This window comes from Cimex lectularius, unplaced genomic scaffold (assembly GCF_000648675.2).
Source record: "Cimex lectularius strain Harlan isolate CLEC.00 unplaced genomic scaffold, Clec_2.1 scaffold48, whole genome shotgun sequence".
In the NCBI taxonomy this organism is placed as follows: Eukaryota; Metazoa; Arthropoda; class Insecta; order Hemiptera; family Cimicidae; genus Cimex; species Cimex lectularius.
Genome location: NW_019392708.1, coordinates 1597274 through 1616769, shown reverse-complemented (window position 1 = coordinate 1616769; position 19496 = coordinate 1597274). Strand labels below are relative to the sequence as shown.

Sequence of the window (19496 nt, the reverse complement as noted above, 5' to 3'; positions counted from 1 at the left end):
TATCTTGTTATTGCAAACATTTTCAATTTGTACCAAATAATTAATGAATAGAGTATAATTTATTTATTTTTATTCACTCATATTTACTTTCAAAAATTAAAAGAGGATCTAAGCTATAACTTGCAATTTATCTCCTTCAATCAATGTTTTTATTTGCCTAAATTAATATTTTATAATTTAAAATAATCCAATGAATTTTCTTTCTTGTTGAATTGTTAAATATTTTTAATTTCATTGGCTGCAAAATAAAATTGAATATAACTTTTATTTAGAAATCGTGAGATGCGTTCTGGTGTGATGTAGGTTTCAGAAAAACATTTTCTTTATCGTGCTAACGTTTCGAGTTACGTTTCGAAGTATTCAAGTTAAAATAGTGTATGTTTGTCTTGTACTTACGGCCATTAAACATCACAACAAATTTAACGTTTAACGAACTGTGACCATTGCTGTACAGTTTGAAGTTTGATAATTTTCATTAGTTTATGTGTACTTTTTACAAGATTTTTTCACTCTTCTTCTTCTTCTTAACGTTTCGTTTTTGCTGATTTTCTGAGTAAAGTTATTTAAATTATTTTTATTTTTCTATGTGTACTGTCTACAAGGAAAATTTTGGTATAGGTATAAAACACTGAAAAGAAAGCTTGCTTTTTTCTGTTATGGTTTCTCCACATCTCTCTAACTGTCAAAAGTTACAGCATTTATGGTTACATAATAATAACCACAAAAAACTGAACATTATAATATAAATCAATATCAAATCAAATATATTTATTCATACCACATTAACCTTAACGGTACTAATTGTGGTTTTTCACTATTGCAATGTTACCTAATATTCAATACTAACTTATACAAAGTTAAGTATTAACAACAACATTTTTTGTACAATAAAATTTTTGTACTATGAGAAGTGTGCAAAGAAGCACTGAGAAAAGTGCTTAGTTTTGTTGGAAAATTCACATTTTCCATGGTATGAACTAAATTATAGGGTTTCACAATAGATATAGGTTGCAGTTAAGAAAAGATTGGCATATGGATATGGCATATGGACTTTAAACCAAGCCTACATATCATCTCATTTTTTGTAAAGAAATTATTTATCTATCTATTTTTTATAGTTCATACCAAATATATGTTATGATATAGATCATCTGAGTCATTAACACACTACCACTGAAGATGTAGAAATTCCCAAAACACATCTGATGGACAAAACCAGCAAGAATAAGATGATGATTAGAGACAATCAACTGTGTTTCCTTAAATATCTATTTATTTTCTATTTGGTTGCAATAAATATAAGAAATGAAAGTTATTAAAAAACGACAAGAAATATGGATTTATATCAATTTACTGGTAAGTATAGTAATGATAAGCTCAAAAGACTGGCAGAAAGGAAAAATAATGAATTCCACTGCAATTTCTCATAAAAAAATAATTAATATGTATATTTTTTGTAATTAGTCATCTCCGACTGACCAAGTCGTTAACCCACTACTTAATGCCTAAACATATTTGTTGCACAAAACCAAAGTATAGGCTGATCCAGATGATCAGAAAAAATCCAACTGCATGTCCTTGTCAAAATGATTAGCTATTAATTTTTGGCTGCAATAAATATAATAAATAAAAATTATGTATTTAATCAAATTATAAGAAAAATGTGGTGATTTATTTAGAAAAATTTACTGATAAGGATAGTAATAATAAGCTAAAATGACAAACAGAAAGAAAAAACAACTAATTCAACTTTAATTTCTCATAAATATAACACACAAACAGAAAGATAATATAACTAACTCAACTTTAATTTCTCATAAATATAACACATTTCCTTTAAGATATTGTAAATGCAATTTTTTACAACAACAAAAATCAATATCTTTTGTAAATATCTGCAAGATGTGATAATGAAATTGACTTATATAATTATAATTATATTTAAAATGTGAAATTAAAAATTAGTTAAAATTTTAATTTGACATTCTTATCTTCTGATAAGATAACTGTAGAAATATCATTCCAGCTTTGTAGAATGACATGATATAGACTTTAATACAATTTTGCTTCAGTTTTAACAAACCATTATGTAACAAAAATAATTGTTTGGAGAGAATAAAAAAAAGTGAGAGTGTGTTTGTTTCTTTTGTGTTTAGCATGTTCCTTGCAATATTAATACATATATGCATTTAATTAACTGTGTTTTGCATTACATACTTGCATACATATATTGGCTTGTTTTTATTTGATTGGCATAATGAAATTAATATTACATGAATTTATGAAAATCTTTTTTTGAGTCTTCTTCTAATTCTATCTTTTATGGAGGCCAACTTCCTCATGGAGCACTCCCCTCATGGAGCGGCTTCCAACTTTCTTTTCTGACCTCCTCAATTAGTTTCTTTGCGTCCATTTTCCGAAATAAAATTGTACTAAGATTATAAAAAGACAATCAAGAATAAATAGATAAACAAAATATTAAAAAATAAACTCTACACTGCATTACACGATCCATCAAAAACTAAACCAAACTATTCGGGCAAGGTGTGTTATCGGTGTGGAGATGAAGGGACTAGCTGACTCACTTCCATTGTCCTAATCGCTCTCCGTATGATGCTGGACAGATGGCCATCACATGGTGCCGGCTCGGTGCGATCATGTGGGGGTCCGGCCTTAAGTGTGATGTTTCATTTCCTATGTTACCAGAATGCAATTTTATCCACATACATGATACTCCTTCATGAGAAGCCATAGAGTGATTTTTATCTTATAAACTGCCTCAGTAATGTTCCAGTTTCTTTGCAGTGTCGAAATAGATATTTGACTATCTGTCTTTGTGACCACTTGTTTATTCTTGACTGCCTCATCCTGTATCCAATCCATTCTAGAGCTCTATGTATTGCCAATAGTTCCACCTCGTTGTTGGATCACCAGTCGCCTAGTATTTACTGCTTAGTATGGATGAGGGTGCAATTTCGATCATATACCACGAATGCACAACACATGCGAACGTGTGTTTATTACATTAATATTTGAAATAGAGAATATCAGCATTTATTATTCTTAATAGAAGAAAATGACAAAATGGTCACTATTTCTTCCCTTTTCTAATATTTAAATTGACTACCTACTGTCATATTTGATCATAATGTTTGTAAAACATATTTATGAATATTCCTATAAATTCGTTTGGAAATCCAATAATGATTAAAAGAAAGAAACAATTAATCAAATTATATATGCATAACTTTCTGCTGTGATACAGGAATTTTTGCTTTTATGAAACTTCCAAGGAACCGATGCCATCTCAGATAAAACCTCATCGTCCACCAACCCTTCGAAATCGAATTTCGTAAAATATACACATATGTGGACGGTATTAAATATTAATTTCGTTATTTCTATTCAAGGCTCGTTTAATTTTGATTTTATCTGCATTTATTCTGGCCTTGCTTCATTGGCTCCCCACCACGTTGGACCCCCTCCAAGGAAACAGCTTCCAGGCGGACGCCGTCGGCATTCTGCTGCAGCATTCTAGTTTTCTACTTTGGTTGGTATTCAACATAGTTGCGCCTGTTACAGAAAAAAAAAAATCAGGTAATTAAGAGTTCTGACAAATGGTTGCAATGTAACTTGTACATAAGTCATTTTTCACATTAACAACTTTACAAAACAAACGCTTTAAAAAGTTAAAAATCTTGCAATTAGGCAAAAGATCGGTTAGTCGACACTTAGATAATTTATAAAACTTTAAAGTAGAGAAGGTATTCATCAAAATTATTTATTGAAATTTATAATAATTTTATCCTCATTGAAACAATAGTTGTCTAAATACCGTCCGCGTTGGCCAACCGGTATGAATGCATCGAAGGATTACAAATACAATTACAATAGTTTGGTCTCTTGATTTGTGCTCAGTCGTTTTTTGGCCTGTCGGTGTGTTTCGGCTTCTCCTCATCTTCAGTGGTCTCGTTCCTGTTTTGAATTGTAAGATTCCCCCTTGAGATCTGCGAGGCCATGAAATTTTGGAATTTTCCGATCATTTCGGAATGCCTAAAAAGCTGACGATTGCAAGAAGCCGAACGCGTCCGACAGACCAAAATAGCGAAGAACGGAAGAAAAAGCCTAACGTCTAAAAGCCGACCATTTTGCCAATCGGTATGCATACATCGAAGGATTACAAATAGAAAATAATATATAATTTGGTCTCTTGATTTGTGCTGTCTACCCTCGCTTTGGCCTGTCGGCGTGTTTCGGCTTCTTCTCATCTTCAGTGGTCTCTTTCCTGTTTTGAATTTTAAGATTCCCCTTGAGATCTGCGAGGCCATGAAATTTTGGCATTTTCCGATCATTTCGGAATGCCTAAAAAGCTGACGATTGCAAGAAGCCGAACGCGTCCGACAGACCAAAATATCGAAGAACGGAATAAACTGGTAACCCGCACTGATTGACTCCAAGAGAAAATCTCCCAAGAAAGTAATGTACAAAATAAAAAAAAAGAACATGCAAATTGATAATGTTGATTTATCTTTGATAGAAATCAAATTGGTTGAGTATACAATATGACATACTTTTCACATCTTTCAGAAAAAGCCGGGTAAATAGATTATTTATTCAGCCAATTCTGATGAAAAATGAACATATTTAAAGCAGATTTCAGTCAAATCTATCATTAAAAACACTTATGCATTTTCACGATAACTAATATTTTATTTGGTTTCTAAATTTATAATTAATTCATCTTATCTAGTTTTTTAACTATTACCTAATTGCTTTATCTAAAGATTATGTTTGATAAGAATTTTTGTTTATTCTTGTCCTTTCTTTTCTCTTGAATATAAAATTTTACATTCGATGAATATTGTGCTGAAGCCGACGCCGAAACAAGCGGGTGAATGTAAAATAATTGCGGTTTGGCCTTCATTCAAGACGAAATAACGTTTGAGGTATGACAGCCGGCACGCCAATCTTGGCCGATGGTTCATCGTTCTTTTTCCTTTTTCCAATCGTGATGATTCCTCCCGCAGTCTTTACCCCGGCTTTGGCTTTATCTCACAAGGAAATCGTCTCTTCCCCCCGTTGGAGACGAGCAATAAAAATCCTATTTAGCCCGGCAGGAACCGGTTGGCGGTGTGTGAGAGGGCTCGAATATATTTAGTTCGCCGTTGGAGAGAATCGACCTTTTTTTGTTTCAACGGCATGCCGGGGTACACACACACGCACACGCACGCACGAAAATTAATGATAGGGGTATCATCGTGTAAAGTGAGGTACTATTGTGGTCCTTACGACACCGAAAGGCTACATTTTCATCGACAACAAAAAACCTTGGAATAAATTAAAAGCATCCATCGATCAGAAATTCCTTCGTAAGAACATTTTTCATTAAGTATTGACGTAGATACAATTGATAGCATGTGGTCACATTGATTTTAAATCAATGGTATCCATGGTAAAGAGACCTGATGCTACAATTTAACCTGTAATTTCTCTTAAAATGTCGGAACACATTCAAACACTTCTACAAAGTAAACAAAACAATTAAACTATACCTTCAACATTAACAATAATTAATTATTTACTTTTAATACCATTAGATTATTTACACGTGGACCAAACCGTACTAAAATCAATAATATCAGCTTTTATTATATAAAAAATTATTTACCTGTTTATTATAACCCGAAAGGGTTTAAACACAATACGAGTCACATTGTGTGAAAGTAATTTCCTACACGTTCGCATGCTTTTATGCAATGACGAAACACCTATTCTGAATACAATACAACGATCAAGTCTTTACAAACTATAATTAATGATTATAATATTAATATTTTAAAAAAACACGAAACAACCATCCTATCCTCACTATTGTTAGAAACAACAAAGAACGAAGCCAAACGATACTTTTTTTTCTCTTCGGAGGAGGAAATAGCTCTAAAACCTTACTGGATTGTGGAATGATGGGACCAAAAATAAATAACTTTTAAAAATTTTTCCATAGGTGGACAAATAAACAGTAAAACAGGACGCATAAACAGAATTCTTATATTTTAACTAGTCTTGTATTATTTTTTTAAAGTGTCTAAATAATCCATTAGGTTTCGTGGTCCGATTGACCAAATAAATTCTTTTCAATTAATTAATCTTTAAGTAGGTATTGGTTGAAATAAAAAAGTCACGTCGTAGAATTTAATTCCGTATTGAAAATTATACAATTTTTTTCCCATTTGAAAAAAAAAGTTGCTGAGCCTTGGGGAAAAAATTCAGATTCTACGTAAAAAATTAAGACCAGTCCTATTTGTTTTTAGTTATTTCCAAACAAAAGCAATGAAAGGGTGTAGTTCATAAATAATCACCCAGTATACAGGGTATCCCACGGAAGATCCCCCCTTAACTTCCCCAATTTTGGTCCGATTTTGATAAATCTGTTTTGATCATTTTCGGTATGAAGTCTAGTTTTTAGATATTTCCACGGTTAGTAACTTTTTGGCTCATTTTATGACATAAAAAACGCCATACCTAATGTTTTTAAAATGACATTTTTATTTCGGTTTTCATAACTAGATAATAAATTATTCGATTTTTATATACAATTATTGTTATCCTTGTTAATTGTTATTTATTAAATTGGTGGTCTGATTGACCAAATAACTTCTTTCAATTAATTAATCTTTATGTAAGGTTTGGTTGAAATAAAACAGCTAGTGTCACGAGCGGGATTCGAACCCACGACCTATCGTCCCGACAGCTCAAGTGGTAGAGCAGCGGCGTATTTAGCCGATGGTCGTAGGTTCGAATACCGCTCGTGACACTAACTTTTTCATCTCAACCAATACCTTACTTAAAGATTAATTAATGTCTAAATAATGTTAAGAATACAAAGTACATTGTGTGCCTGTTGCAATAGAGCATTTAAAACAAACAAATAAAAGTGAAAAACAAAATACCTATATAGTATTTTGCTCTGGAGAAAACAAAATTGACAGCATGGAGTCAATAAAATTTGAAACTGTGAGATTTCTTCTTGGGATCTGGTTGTGTATAACACAAATATTGCGACCAAGAAAAAAAAATTGTAAAAGCAGTTGAAAAATATTTTAAAACTTAATCCAATAATTCTCCTTATCTTATCGTAAATTCGTTTATCACGGACGTTTTAAAACTTATATTTCCATCGCATTCGATTATTTTAATCTGGCTATCCTCGGTGTTTTGGTCTGTCGGGCGCGTTTCGGCTCGCTGCATCTCAGATGGAAGAAGGCCAACAGATCAAAGCACCATAGGCTGAACAATACGATCGAATACGACCAAAATATGAATTTCAAAATTGCTAGTGCTGGACAGCACAGCTGGGCAGTTAAAGCTACTTTTTTGTTTATTCTTTGCCCTTGTAAAAAAAAATGGTATTTTTGACTGAATATTGTAATATTGATTGGTCACTTTTCTTTGTTGAACGCAAAAAAGTTATTTTGCATCGATTATACATTAAGAAATGTATAATGTCTTATAAACGTTTGTAACGATTTATAATTCTACTATATTCATCGTCATAACCATCATAATCAGTAACCAGTTCGAAATTATCGATTATGCATTAATTTTACGTTACAAGGTTTCTTACTCAAAATGACTGTCGTCAAAAATCGCCTTTTAAGCCAGATTATGAAATACTTTATTCGGAACTGTCGGAATTGTTCCTGCTATTAGCCTCATTTCCGTCTGTTGTGGAATGTAGCATGTCCAGAACGGTCATTATACAACCTTGAAGCACCCTTTTCAGGGCCCTTCACGGAGCCGTTCCCGACCACAAGCCGTTATTCCAATTCACCATGTCGTTATTAACTTGCAATTTCCCATGCAAGACCTTCGAGTTACATAATTCAAATAGGCCTCTTGGTTATATTCCGGATAATTTTATAAACTTATGGGAATATCTAGATTCAAAACTGCAAAATTCTATATCACTTCCAACTTCATTATTTTTTTTTTCAAACAAGGATCAAATTTTGCCAGTACACATCGAATAACGTTTATATAACCCTCATGGTATTTCATTTGTGAGGCTAAATCGATCTTGTTGGTTAAATTTCTGGTGTACGCTATATATCTCAGAGAAAATGTCCGTGTGGGCGTATCTTACCGGGAATCTGTTCCAATAAACATTTCCTTTCTGCTTATATCTTATAATAAATTAATTTATTTATTACGAAATAAATACAATTTCAAACAACAATTTTATCCATATCGCCTTTGATTAAACTGATTAAGATTTCACCAAAGAATTCAAGACATTTTCTCTAAAAAAAATTAAAAGTAAAGTTTAATTGAAAACACGTTTTAACTGAAAGTGAAAGTCATAGTGTACTTTTATTGTTATCTCATTGATGTTTTGTTCAAACACGCTTATCAAATGTTTTATATAAATAATATAATCTACTAAGAGTTATCTTTATTGTGTTGGTTTTTTTTTCTTTCGATAGAGTATATCAAATTTTTGAACAATGGTACGTTTACCGACCTATTGTCCTGTTCTAATTTGAATGTGTACAAAGGTGAAAACGACCATTTTTATGAGGTACGGGTGGTTTTCTCGTATGTTTTTGTTCAACTCCACTTCTACTCGATATATTTTTGTTTTAATCCATTTTTGATTAGTAATTGACCAAATTACTTCTTTCAATTAATTATTCTTTTTATGTAAGGTCTTGAGATGAAAAAAATTAGTATCACGAGAGGGATTCGAACCCACGTCCTTCAGCTCAATACGCCGCTGCTCTAACCACTTGAGCTATCGTGACTTAAAAAATGGCTTTCATAAAAAGAATAATTAATTGAAAGAATTAATTTTAATTTTTTTTTCAGAAGAGTGTACTTTCTGTTTAGGTATCATACTCTAAACTTGTACTGTATGTCAGAAATTATTCAAGGTCATTTAGTTGTTCAAAAAGAGGCCAAAACTTGCAATTTTTAACTACATCCTGGTAGTTGCATATACTTATCATTGACTTACTAAAAATGATTATATAAAAGATTTCAAAGCAAATAATCGAGCATAACTAAGTTTGCGCGATTTTTTAAATGTGGGAAACGGCGTTATTAATTTATTACACATCGTCGAATAGTTTTGATGATACGTTCTTCTTTTTCTCCAAGGTTTCCTGTAATTTTCCATTCTACTGGATGATTTTAATCACCATTTTCTTTTTCTTTTTTTTTTCAGAAGAATCTTATCTTTTGTTTAGGTATTGTACCATATTTTACAAATTATTCGGGATCATTTAGCTGTACAAAAAGAACCCAAAAATTGCAATTTTTTGGTACAATTTTCCTACATTCGAGTTTAAGAGTAACTACTATTGTTAATAGTTACTAAAAACAATTATATTAGAATTTTGAAAGTAAATGAAGAACAGAGATGCAAGTTCTTATATATTTTGACAGCAAAATATTGAAAAAAAACTCCCCAAGTTTTCCCGTATTTTACCAAATCTATTGGATGCATTTTAATTTTGAAACGTATTTATTTTTCAGAAGACTCTTGCTTCTGTTTAGGTATTGTACACGAAAATTGTACCATTTTTCAGAAATTATTCGATGTCATTTAGTTGTTCAAAAAGAGGCCAGAACTTGCCATTTTTCTACATCCTGATAGTTGCATATACTTATCATTGACGTACTGAAAATGATTATATGAAAGATTTCAAAGCAAATAATCGACCATAACTAAGTTCGTGCGATTTTTTAAATGTGGGAAACGGCGTTATTAATATATTACACATCGTCGAATAGTTTTGATGATCCGTTCGTCTTTTTCTCCAAGGTTTCCTGTAATTTTCCATTCTGCTGGATGATTTTAATCACAATTTTTTTCAGAAGAATCTTACCTTCTATTTAGGTATTGCATCGTATTTTAGAAATTGTTCGGGATCTTTTAGTTGTACAAAAATTGCAATTTTTTGATACGATTTTCCTACATTCTAGTTCTAGAGTAACTACTTTTGTTTATAGATAATAAAAACGATTATATTGAAATTTTGAAAGTAAATGAAGAACAGAGATGCAAGCTCTTACATATTTTGACAGGAAAATATTGAAAAATCCGGCATAACACAGTTTCTGAAGTTCTTTAAATCGAGGAACATTATTAATTTCGATATTTCGGAATTCCCCAAGTTTTCCCGTATTTTAACAATTCTACTGGACGCATTTTAATGTTGACATGTTTTTATTTTTTAGAATACTCTGTACCTTCTGTTTAGGAATTATACTGTAAAATGTACCATACTTCAGGACTTATTTGGGGTCCTTTAGCTTTTCAAAAACAGTCCGACAGTTGCAATTATTCGATACAATTTTCATCCTGGTACTGGAGTAGTTACTACGGCTACTAAAAACGATCGTATTCAAGTTTTGAAAGCAAATAACAAACGGAAATGGAATTGTTTAAATCACTTTCCAGCAAAGCGTCGAGAAATCGAGCATAACCAACTTTCTGATAGGGAACAACAAAATTGTTGCCTCCAGTCTTCATATTGGAGTGGGTAGTTGCGTCAAATAAAAAGCAGAGGCGATCGGAATTATTTATCATGCAAACAGAAAAATGACAGTTTTTTTACAGAACGATCTAAGTATAAAACATTAATTAAACCTAAGTGACCCTTATTGCTTTCTCGTACAAAAACATAACTTTATTTGAAATATTTGTCTGTGTGTTTTCTTTCCCCAAATATTATTAAATATGAGTTTTTACTCTTAGAGTTACGGACCTTATCGTAATAATAAACAAAAAGCTCTGTTTTTATATGGGTCTTATCAATTTTGTAAGGGGTCTGGGTCGTTCATCCCGAAGGATAATTTATCAAGGAAGGGTATATTAAAGCTAGGCACAAACTTTTGCTTTTTTGCTCATAAATTATATGTGAGGCCAAGACGTATACAAAATGTTATATAGCATTAGTTATAAACTTATTTAAAAATATTTTGTACATTAGAAAAGATATTGGATTATTTCTGCTTCAAAAGGAGAATATTCGTAACATTTGAAAAATTTACTTCCTTATGAATCACGTTCAGTTGAAATCAAATGATAATGGTTCTGTGATTTCACTCAGTCGGGATCTGCATCAATTTACATGCAATGTTGATGATTATGTTTCACCTGTTATACCAAAGGCCATAATCATCACGTTCTCTTCTTTACCTGGGAATATCTTACACGTTCCTTTATACATTCGTTATTGAGTAAATGTCAGTATATTTTTATGATTTATATTCCCTTGTATTATAACACAAAAATATTGGATAAACTATGATATAGTTAAATGTCGCAAAATCGACCTGTTTCTCTGATAATTTTTATTTTATTACGTTTTAAGAATTAAAAAGCCGAATTTTTTTAACGGCCTTGGTGTCTACGGTCTGCCGCCCACGTTGAAAAATCAACCTACTTTCACTTCATCAACAGAGGAAAACATTTTCCGTTTTAGCATGACCGCGGTTTGCACAAGTTGCCTCGCCGTTTACCAGCCGGGTGTTGACAGCAAGGTTTTTTCCCACGCGAAATCATTCGTCTTTCGTCCCAAGGAATGCCGTTAATCGAAAAATTAAACAATTATGTAAATTAAACGGGGTAATAGTAAATTCTAATGAAACGAGGAGGGAAGCTGTCCTATATCATTCCCTCCAACTCCTCTTTCCCTTCCAACCAAGAAAAGAAATGAAAGAGAGCCACTTGGTAAAAAAAAGTCTTTGCTTACCACGCTTGGAATATGTAAACATTATTATGAATATAAGCTTATTATTTTTTAAATTAAAAAAGATAACACATTGAAACAGCCAAGGGTGGATCGAGGTTGGTCATCCGGAGGGGGGTAAAATTTCGATTTTTTTAAAGGTACATACGTGCCAATCGAAAGAAAACTCCACACATCGTTTTTCGGCCCAACGCAATACTTTCTCCTCCTTCAAAGGGAAAAACTGAAAATATATTTATATTTATTAATAATATACACAATTTTAAGGACTTTTGCTTTTTACCGTGATTTCTCCGTTAAATTAAAAGAAATCTTAGCATATTTGTAACAAAAAATTAAGAAACGCCTACAGTTTCATTTTATTATAAAAAAAGAAATTAATTTGATCTTTTATACGAAAGAAAAGTTTGAAATCACCGTATTTGAGAAAAAATCCCGATAATATGGGAATTTTTTTCAAATTATGATAACATTTAAAATACTGCTTGGATTTGAGCCAAACCGAGCTTACAAGTTACAGGGAGAATCCAGCTTAAATCGGTACCAAAAATTTGAAAATCCAACAATGAGGGGCGCCTTCCACTAGGAAGGAGTGAAATTGAACAAATCGAGCTGGTTGTTGAGCAGGAGAAAAAGCAAAAATGGCACAAATTTTGATTGAATTTTTTACTTTCATCGCCTTTAAATCTGCGACCCTCAGTCGATTTGACTGAAAAACAATCTCAACCGTTCTTATAGGATTCTTTACCACCCTGCCAAATTTCATTGCAATGCGATCAAAAATGCGGCCGCTTTTGAAAGAAAACTACCTAAAATTAAACGTCAACTTACAGGTTTCTTGATATCAAATCGAATGAACGAAGTATCGAAACGGGGGAAAACAAAGTCAAAGCGTCACCAGTTGAAAGGAAGCTGATTTAATTTAGAGAAGGTTTATCAGTGGAAACAGATCAATGTTTTATAATTCTGAAATATAAGCCTCTTTGCTTAATTAAGGCTGAACTATGACATAATACAACACATAACATTTTCTCTTGGTTCCAGGCGAGGGGGGTAATTCCCCTTTGACACCCCCTTTGAATCCGCCACTGGAAACAGCAATCTCAGGCAATTTATTTAGCATTCTCAAAAATTCCAAAATTTCGATAGCAACATTAACTGTATTATATATATANAATATATATATATATATATATATATATATAATGTTTGTGTTTAAAAGCTATTATTGGGTGTGAAACAAGTCTGCTCATTTTCGTATGTTAGACTCAGAGAAAATTTAATTTTCGCCTGAATTAAAAAAAATTAATCTTGGTGCATTAATTTCATTATCGGTTAACACAAAAACAAAAATGTTCTACGAATATGATGCAGAATATTCTATTTGTATATGATTTGAAAAGAAATATCAACAAAACATTGTGTTTTGCTTATTTTAACGAACACTTTGCAAGCAAATTAGGCCAGAAAATGGTCAAAATTTGGATTTGGCCTCAATGTTGTTATTCTAGCGTTATATAACCCTTAGATAACGACATTCGTGGAAGTAATTTTTTGACTGATAATTTCGGTGGCCTTGACAGTCTATTCCTAGTGCAAGCTCCAACATCGTTTTTCTCAAAAGCTAGTGGACCAATTTGCAAAGTTGATAACTCGTTTTAAAGAAATCGAGAGGTGTATTTTATAACTATATCAAACATAAAAATCGGACTATTATTTCCATTTTTAAAAAAAGAAGAGATTAATTTTGGTAAAATTATATTGCAATTTTGTGTATTTTCTTATAGAAATATTTCATTTATTTTTATGGTTGTAAAAAATCTATGTTCCTCTTCTTTCTAATTGACGTTCTAATCCTTTTAGCCGTTTTTGAAATATAGCCGTTCCAATCAGATATTCCGATAACGATTTCTCAAAAATCGGAAAAAATAGTAGTGTTCAAAAAATCGATAAATTTAAATTCAAACAACAATTTATATTTAGTGGAGGTGCTCAAAGAAATTTCATAATAGCTTCACAAAAAAATTGATGACCAAGTTTACTTGAAAAATAGTTTGTTTTTAGAATTTTTTTGATTATTGATAAACTTTGATAGCTTTTTTTATTGCAATCTATATTTAAAAAATGCGTAACAAATATTTACAAAAAGGGGCGAATAGAAATTCGATATTTTGGAGTATAGAATTACCAAAAAAGTCTGGTCCAAATGTGTGACTCAACAATCTGGTCATCCCTTGTAACTGTATATTTTCGTAATTTTGCGGGGTTTTGTTTTTCATATTTTGTTATTTAGTGATAGAGTATTTATTTGGTACTATGTTTTTGGTGCTAGGTTGTAGAAATAGTAAAAAAGTAGTGTTGGACGAAGCTTGATGTCGATATTGTGTATATATGATGTTACCCTTTATAATAAATACACTATAGTGAAAGCATTTTTGTCACATGAAGCTTCAAATTGTACAAAATTGTCAATTATCTTAAAGTATATTCTATTTACCTAAATAGTTTGTCTGAATTTTCAGATAAAACCGTTACCAAGTAACAAATAAATTCACTGGAAGTTTTCAATTTGTTTTTAATTTCCGCACAATCAGATGACCATCAGGTGAAAATACTGTACATGCCTCTAGAGGCATGCATTATTTCGATATTCATAATTATACGTTTTAGTGGCTCACTTCTTCTAATTTCGTCAGAGCACGGTTCGTTTTGCCGCGGCAGTTTGCCAGCATGTTCGATTATTGGATAATTTCCGTGCCGGCAGATCCCACGTGTGACGATACATGGAGAAAGCTGGTCCAAGCTCTGGCCAAGTACAACGATTGCGCTTGCTTCAAGTTTTACATTCCGACTCTGAAGGCCGGCACGTTGGACCAGTTGCTTTTGGTATCCGACGATCTGGCGAGATTGGAGACGAACGTCGAGAACACGGTCAATAAAATCGCCGCCCAATTGGACGATCTTTTGGAAAATAAACGCGAGGAGGTCGTTGAAAGCATCCACGCCGACAATGTCACTCTGCACCACTACCTCATCACTTTCAAATGGGACATGGCGAAATACCCGACGAGACAGTCAATAAAAACGATAGCTTACTTGATCGAAAAACAAATGTCTATATGCGACGTGGATTTGAACACAAAGACAAAATCGTACAACACTGTGGTTAACAATTATGCAGCTAGCGAAAAAAAGCGCGTAGGGAACCTCCTCACCAAATACATCGGAGATTACGTTTCGAAAGAGGATTTCGTCTTGCAATCCGAATTCTTGACTACACTCGTCGTTGTCGTACCATGCACGGCGAAAGAGTCTTGGCTGAACAAATACGAAAGGTTGAACGAAGACATCGTCCCCAAGAGTACTAAATTGGTTAAGGAAGATAACGAACACGCCCTTTTCACAGTCACCCTTTTCAAAAAGTCCATCGAGCCGTTCAAACTTTCAGCTAAGCAAAGCGGTTTTTTCGTCCGGGATTTCGTATATAACGAACAGGAGATATTCGAGTTCAGGCGTGAGTTATACGAATTGTATCAGGAAAAACAAAAGCTCTACCAGCCGTTTTTGAAATTTTGCATATCTAATTTCAGCGAATGTTTCATTGCTCTTATACACGTCAAATCCTGCAGGGTATTCGTCGAAAGCGTTTTGCGTTATGGCCTCCCTGCAAATTTCCAACCAATCCTCTTAGTGATACCACACAAAATCTCCAACAAAGTCCGACGATGCCTCGATGATTTGTACGGACATTTGGATACAATGCGAGCGAATAAGAGTCAGAAGAAGAACCTAGAGCCCAGTGCAATATTAGAACAAGAATATTATCCTTATGTATTCACCAAAATCAAAGCGGAGATAGGCGACATATTGATCAAATAAATTACAAATACAAAATTACATTTGTTTTCAGATGTTTTTTTTCTCAATTGTTACTATGTTCACTGAACAGATCGAAATACAAGAGAAGAAAACTAACTACCCCCTCCCCCAATAAAGTATAATTGCGTTTAATATATAATTACTTAACAGAATCAACTTTTTTTTACTTACTTTACAAAACTAATTAACATAAGCAAACAAGTTTATTAATCTGATGAAAAACTAAATAAACATTGCGACACAACATACTATACACATAATGTGCTACATTATCGACTGAAACCCCTAGAAATCGTTACTGGATATTTATATACAATAAAAACCTGATTTTATGGCACTGATTGCAGCAGATAAATAACCAAGGGAATCGATACTTATTTGTAATTACCCAAAATACATGGGCTTGATAAACAAAACTTGCAAATAAATTTTACGACCATGATAATGATGTTTTTATCTATAAAAATAGATATCACTGCTTCGGTTTGTGTATAAAACCGTCCTTGACCGTCACTCGTTAATTTATATTTGCACCAATTGATTTTGTAATCCAAAATCCATTGATTTAGCGACAGTGATTTATTCCAAAATATCTTTTTCTAAAAAAACTATTGGGTCGATTGAATCAAGATATTATTGTTGTTAAATTTTGTACAATTTTTATAATATAGATTGTAATTAATTAATCATACATTATCATACTTTTTATAGATTTGGTTTTTATTTCTAGGCCTTTAAAAAAATTCAAATGTACGATGTTTCGGTTTTCAAATAAATGGTGTAATTTACGCAATTCAAAATTGCACAGGATACCGAAATGTATTAAATTTCTATAAAGCACCTTTTAAAACAAGGCCTAAAAGTAATTTTTAAAAAACAACAAAAACAAAAACGGTTAAAATAAGTTCAGCAAAATTTTATTTAAAAATTTCTCTCGAGCTCAAAATTCTAATTTTGTTTTAAGTCGATTGGAAAAAGCAGTTAGAAATGTTAATAATAAGATGTCTCCGTCAAGGTAAATTACAACAACAATTTTTGCGGAGTCACAGGCAAAATAAGAGGCCTTGAGGTATCGTCGAGATAAATTAGCACTGCAGTTAAAAATGAAGGACGACTTTCAACCATAGTTAGTTTGTCAAGTTTAAACACTGCATTTTATAGAATTTATCCTTTCTGATGGAAAAAAGATGTTCCATTTTTACCGAATTCATCGTATTAAGCTTCTAGTTTCTTTTTGGAAAAACGAAACCTGCTACTCTTTTACCTTGTCCACAGATTCTTCAGAGTTCTTGGGAACATTTTTCTTAACTCGTCATTCTAACAAAGCTCTCTTGTCGAGAGAAATAAAAAATTGAAAATATTTCACATTCCGGTCTAATTGTTTACCAACATGATTAATGGCATGCAATTAGAAATGTAAACAAATTGAGTTGGACTGAACTTCTAAACGATGATTCACGTGAAACTAGATTATTTTAAATGTTTTCCCGGATAAATTACGAAAAATTTATGGCATTAGTGATAATTTTTTTTACTGATATATTTTTTATTCCATAGACAAAATGACGGTCGATTACTACTACACAGCGGGAAGCGCTCCGTGCAGATGTGTCCTTCTTACAGCTAAAGCCGTTGGTGTGGAATTGAACTTGAAACCCACTAACCTTATGAAGGGAGAACACTTAACTCCGGAGTTCCTCAAGGTACCATTTTTTAAATTAAATTTTGGCAATTATAATTTAAAATTTAATTGATTTCAGTTAAACCCACAACACACGGTTCCGACACTCGTTGATGATGGCTTAGTACTTACAGAAAGGTAAATAGATGGTTATATTAATTAATACTGAAAAGATTTGCTAATCAATTTTTGTAACAGTCGAGCCATAATGTGCTACCTGGCAAATAAATACGCTAAAGACGACAGCCTTTACCCTAAAGATCCCGCAAAAAGAGCTATGGTCGACTCGAGGTTGTACTTTGACATGGGAACCCTTTATGCAAGATTTGGCGATCTATACGTAAGTGCACTTATATAAATAGAAATATATTAATTTTTATCATTTGAAAGGTAAAATTGCTTCAATTTGTCAGAAAAAACATGACATCTGACCGCTGCCTAGAGTGAAGTATCACAGCGATACTTGGTACCATCCTGCGTACCATTTAGCCTGCTGACATTTCTCTACATCCCAAATACACCTTTACCACAATGACACCGCAACTTTGTCTTGCACGTTGCCTTCCACCGGCAAATACACCTTATCAACACGGATTTCTATTCAAGTCAGATACTTAGGACTTTAGACAGCAGACTGACGTGAAATTCCTACTCAAGATTTAAGATACAACAACGTAACAGAAGACTTGACAGCTACAAAATCTTTTTGCGCTTACTTTACTTTTTTTCACTGACAAAACTCACCTAACTTAAACACGATACAAGATACCATGATCAACCAGCCGTCCACCTTTCTAATCAACGGTTCTTAGTACATCGTAACCTCACCACGAGTTGATCCTAACCTTCTTCTAAAAGTTAATTCTACATCAAGCTCTCGATCCATCGTAACCCCATTGCCCAAGCCTTCCTCTTGAACGGCGATGGCTTCGGTCTTTGTGATCGGGAAAAAAATGAACGTAGTTTGATGTATACCGACTAAAAATAAATTCTTTTTAAAAATAATGTGTAGTGATTAGTGACCGTTAGCCCATGATTATTCGGAAATCGTGAGATGCGGTCTGGTGTGACGTAGGTTCAGAAAAACATTTTCTTTATCGTACCAACGTTTCGATCTTTATTGAGATCATCTTCAGAGCCTGGGATTTACAAACATTGTTTAAATTTAACAAATACATGTAGGATGTGGAAAAAAGTGGATTTATACAATGCAAAACATATTTTTTATATTTAAGCAAAATATATTTAAAAATAATAATCAATTTCATTTTTACAGTATCCAATGCTATTTGGCGGAGCCTCTTATGATGAAGAGAAAGCCAAAAAATTGGATGAAGCTCTCGGTTTCTTGGATGGATTTTTGGCAAAGACAGCATGGGTTGCTGGAGACAACATGACTATCGCAGACTTCTGTTTGGCAGCATCTGTATCAACATTTGAGGTACGTTTTGTTGTTTTTCTTCTCTAAAAATAACTGAAAATTTATTTATTCAAAAAAAACTGTTTAGGTCGTCGGTGTCAACTTGGCGAAACACGCCAACGTCACCAAATGGCTCCAGAAGTGCAAGACCACCATGCCTGGCTACAAGGAGGCTAATCAAGAGGGCGTTGAAGCATTCGAAAAAGCCTTCTGTGGCAAATTGAAGAAATAAGCACGCTATTGAAGCACTCACTGTGTGGCATTTTGGCACTTCACACTCATTTATTAAAATAATCAAACTTTTTTCTTGAATTACAAGTTATATTTTACCCATACTGTTTTTATTTGCCCAAAATTAAACATTCATTCTAACAACCATATACAATATAGATATATACTAATACAAAGCATTGAAAGCAAATGGATTTCGATTAAATACCAATGATTTACTTCTATAAGACTAGAAAAGTATTGCCGTGAATCCTTTAAAACGAAATAAAATTACCACGATAAAAAGCACCTGATGGTATGACATTAACTTCAAAAACAAATTATATTAGCAGTACATATTAGTAGGGCATATGAAAAATTTTAATTCAGAAAATTTTGCCAAAATTATGTTCCTATAAAATCAGAGCAAATTTTTTATTACATGTAAACACCATTTATTTAAGATTAAATCGTTTATTTTCCTCTTTGGAGTACAGTTTGGAGTATTATTTTATAGGATTTTTTACAAATTATTATTGTGATTTCAATA

General features: G+C 32.6%; 2 protein-coding genes and 1 long non-coding RNA gene across 3 annotated transcripts in view; 2 read left to right on the top strand and 1 right to left on the bottom strand.

Annotated features, from left to right (window-relative positions):
- Positions 1-3473: 3473 nt before the first annotated feature.
- Positions 3474-19067, top strand: LOC106672932 (glutathione S-transferase 1-like). Its single transcript, XM_014404748.1, has 6 exons — positions 3474-3597; positions 17193-17338; positions 17396-17454; positions 17515-17656; positions 18593-18757; positions 18825-19067. The coding sequence occupies exons 2-6, from the start codon at positions 17198-17200 to the stop codon at positions 18966-18968; spliced, it is 651 nt and encodes a 216-aa protein (XP_014260234.1). The 5' UTR covers positions 3474-3597; positions 17193-17197; the 3' UTR covers positions 18969-19067.
- Positions 14487-15635, top strand: LOC106672927 (V-type proton ATPase subunit C 1-B-like). The gene has a single exon (XM_014404741.1). The coding sequence runs from the start codon at positions 14487-14489 to the stop codon at positions 15633-15635; it is 1149 nt and encodes a 382-aa protein (XP_014260227.1).
- The window catches only part of LOC106672936, a 53053-nt gene continuing 52225 nt past the window's right edge, over positions 18669-19496 (bottom strand). Inside the window, exon 4 of the long non-coding RNA XR_001341322.2 lies at positions 18669-18790. This is a non-coding gene — a long non-coding RNA (uncharacterized LOC106672936). The remainder of the gene's footprint in view (positions 18791-19496) is intronic.

Bases quoted from the DNA above. Each gene is read 5' to 3' on its own strand.
- LOC106672932 (XM_014404748.1), top strand. From the start codon at position 17,198: ATGACGGTCGATTACTACTACACAGCGGGAAGCGCTCCGTGCAGATGT. The intron at 17,339-17,395 runs GTACCATTTTTT...AATTGATTTCAG, and splicing joins TAACTCCGGAGTTCCTCAAG to TTAAACCCACAACACACGGT. The intron at 18,758-18,824 runs GTACGTTTTGTT...AAAACTGTTTAG, and splicing joins CATCTGTATCAACATTTGAG to GTCGTCGGTGTCAACTTGGC.
- LOC106672927 (XM_014404741.1), top strand. From the start codon at position 14,487: ATGTTCGATTATTGGATAATTTCCGTGCCGGCAGATCCCACGTGTGAC.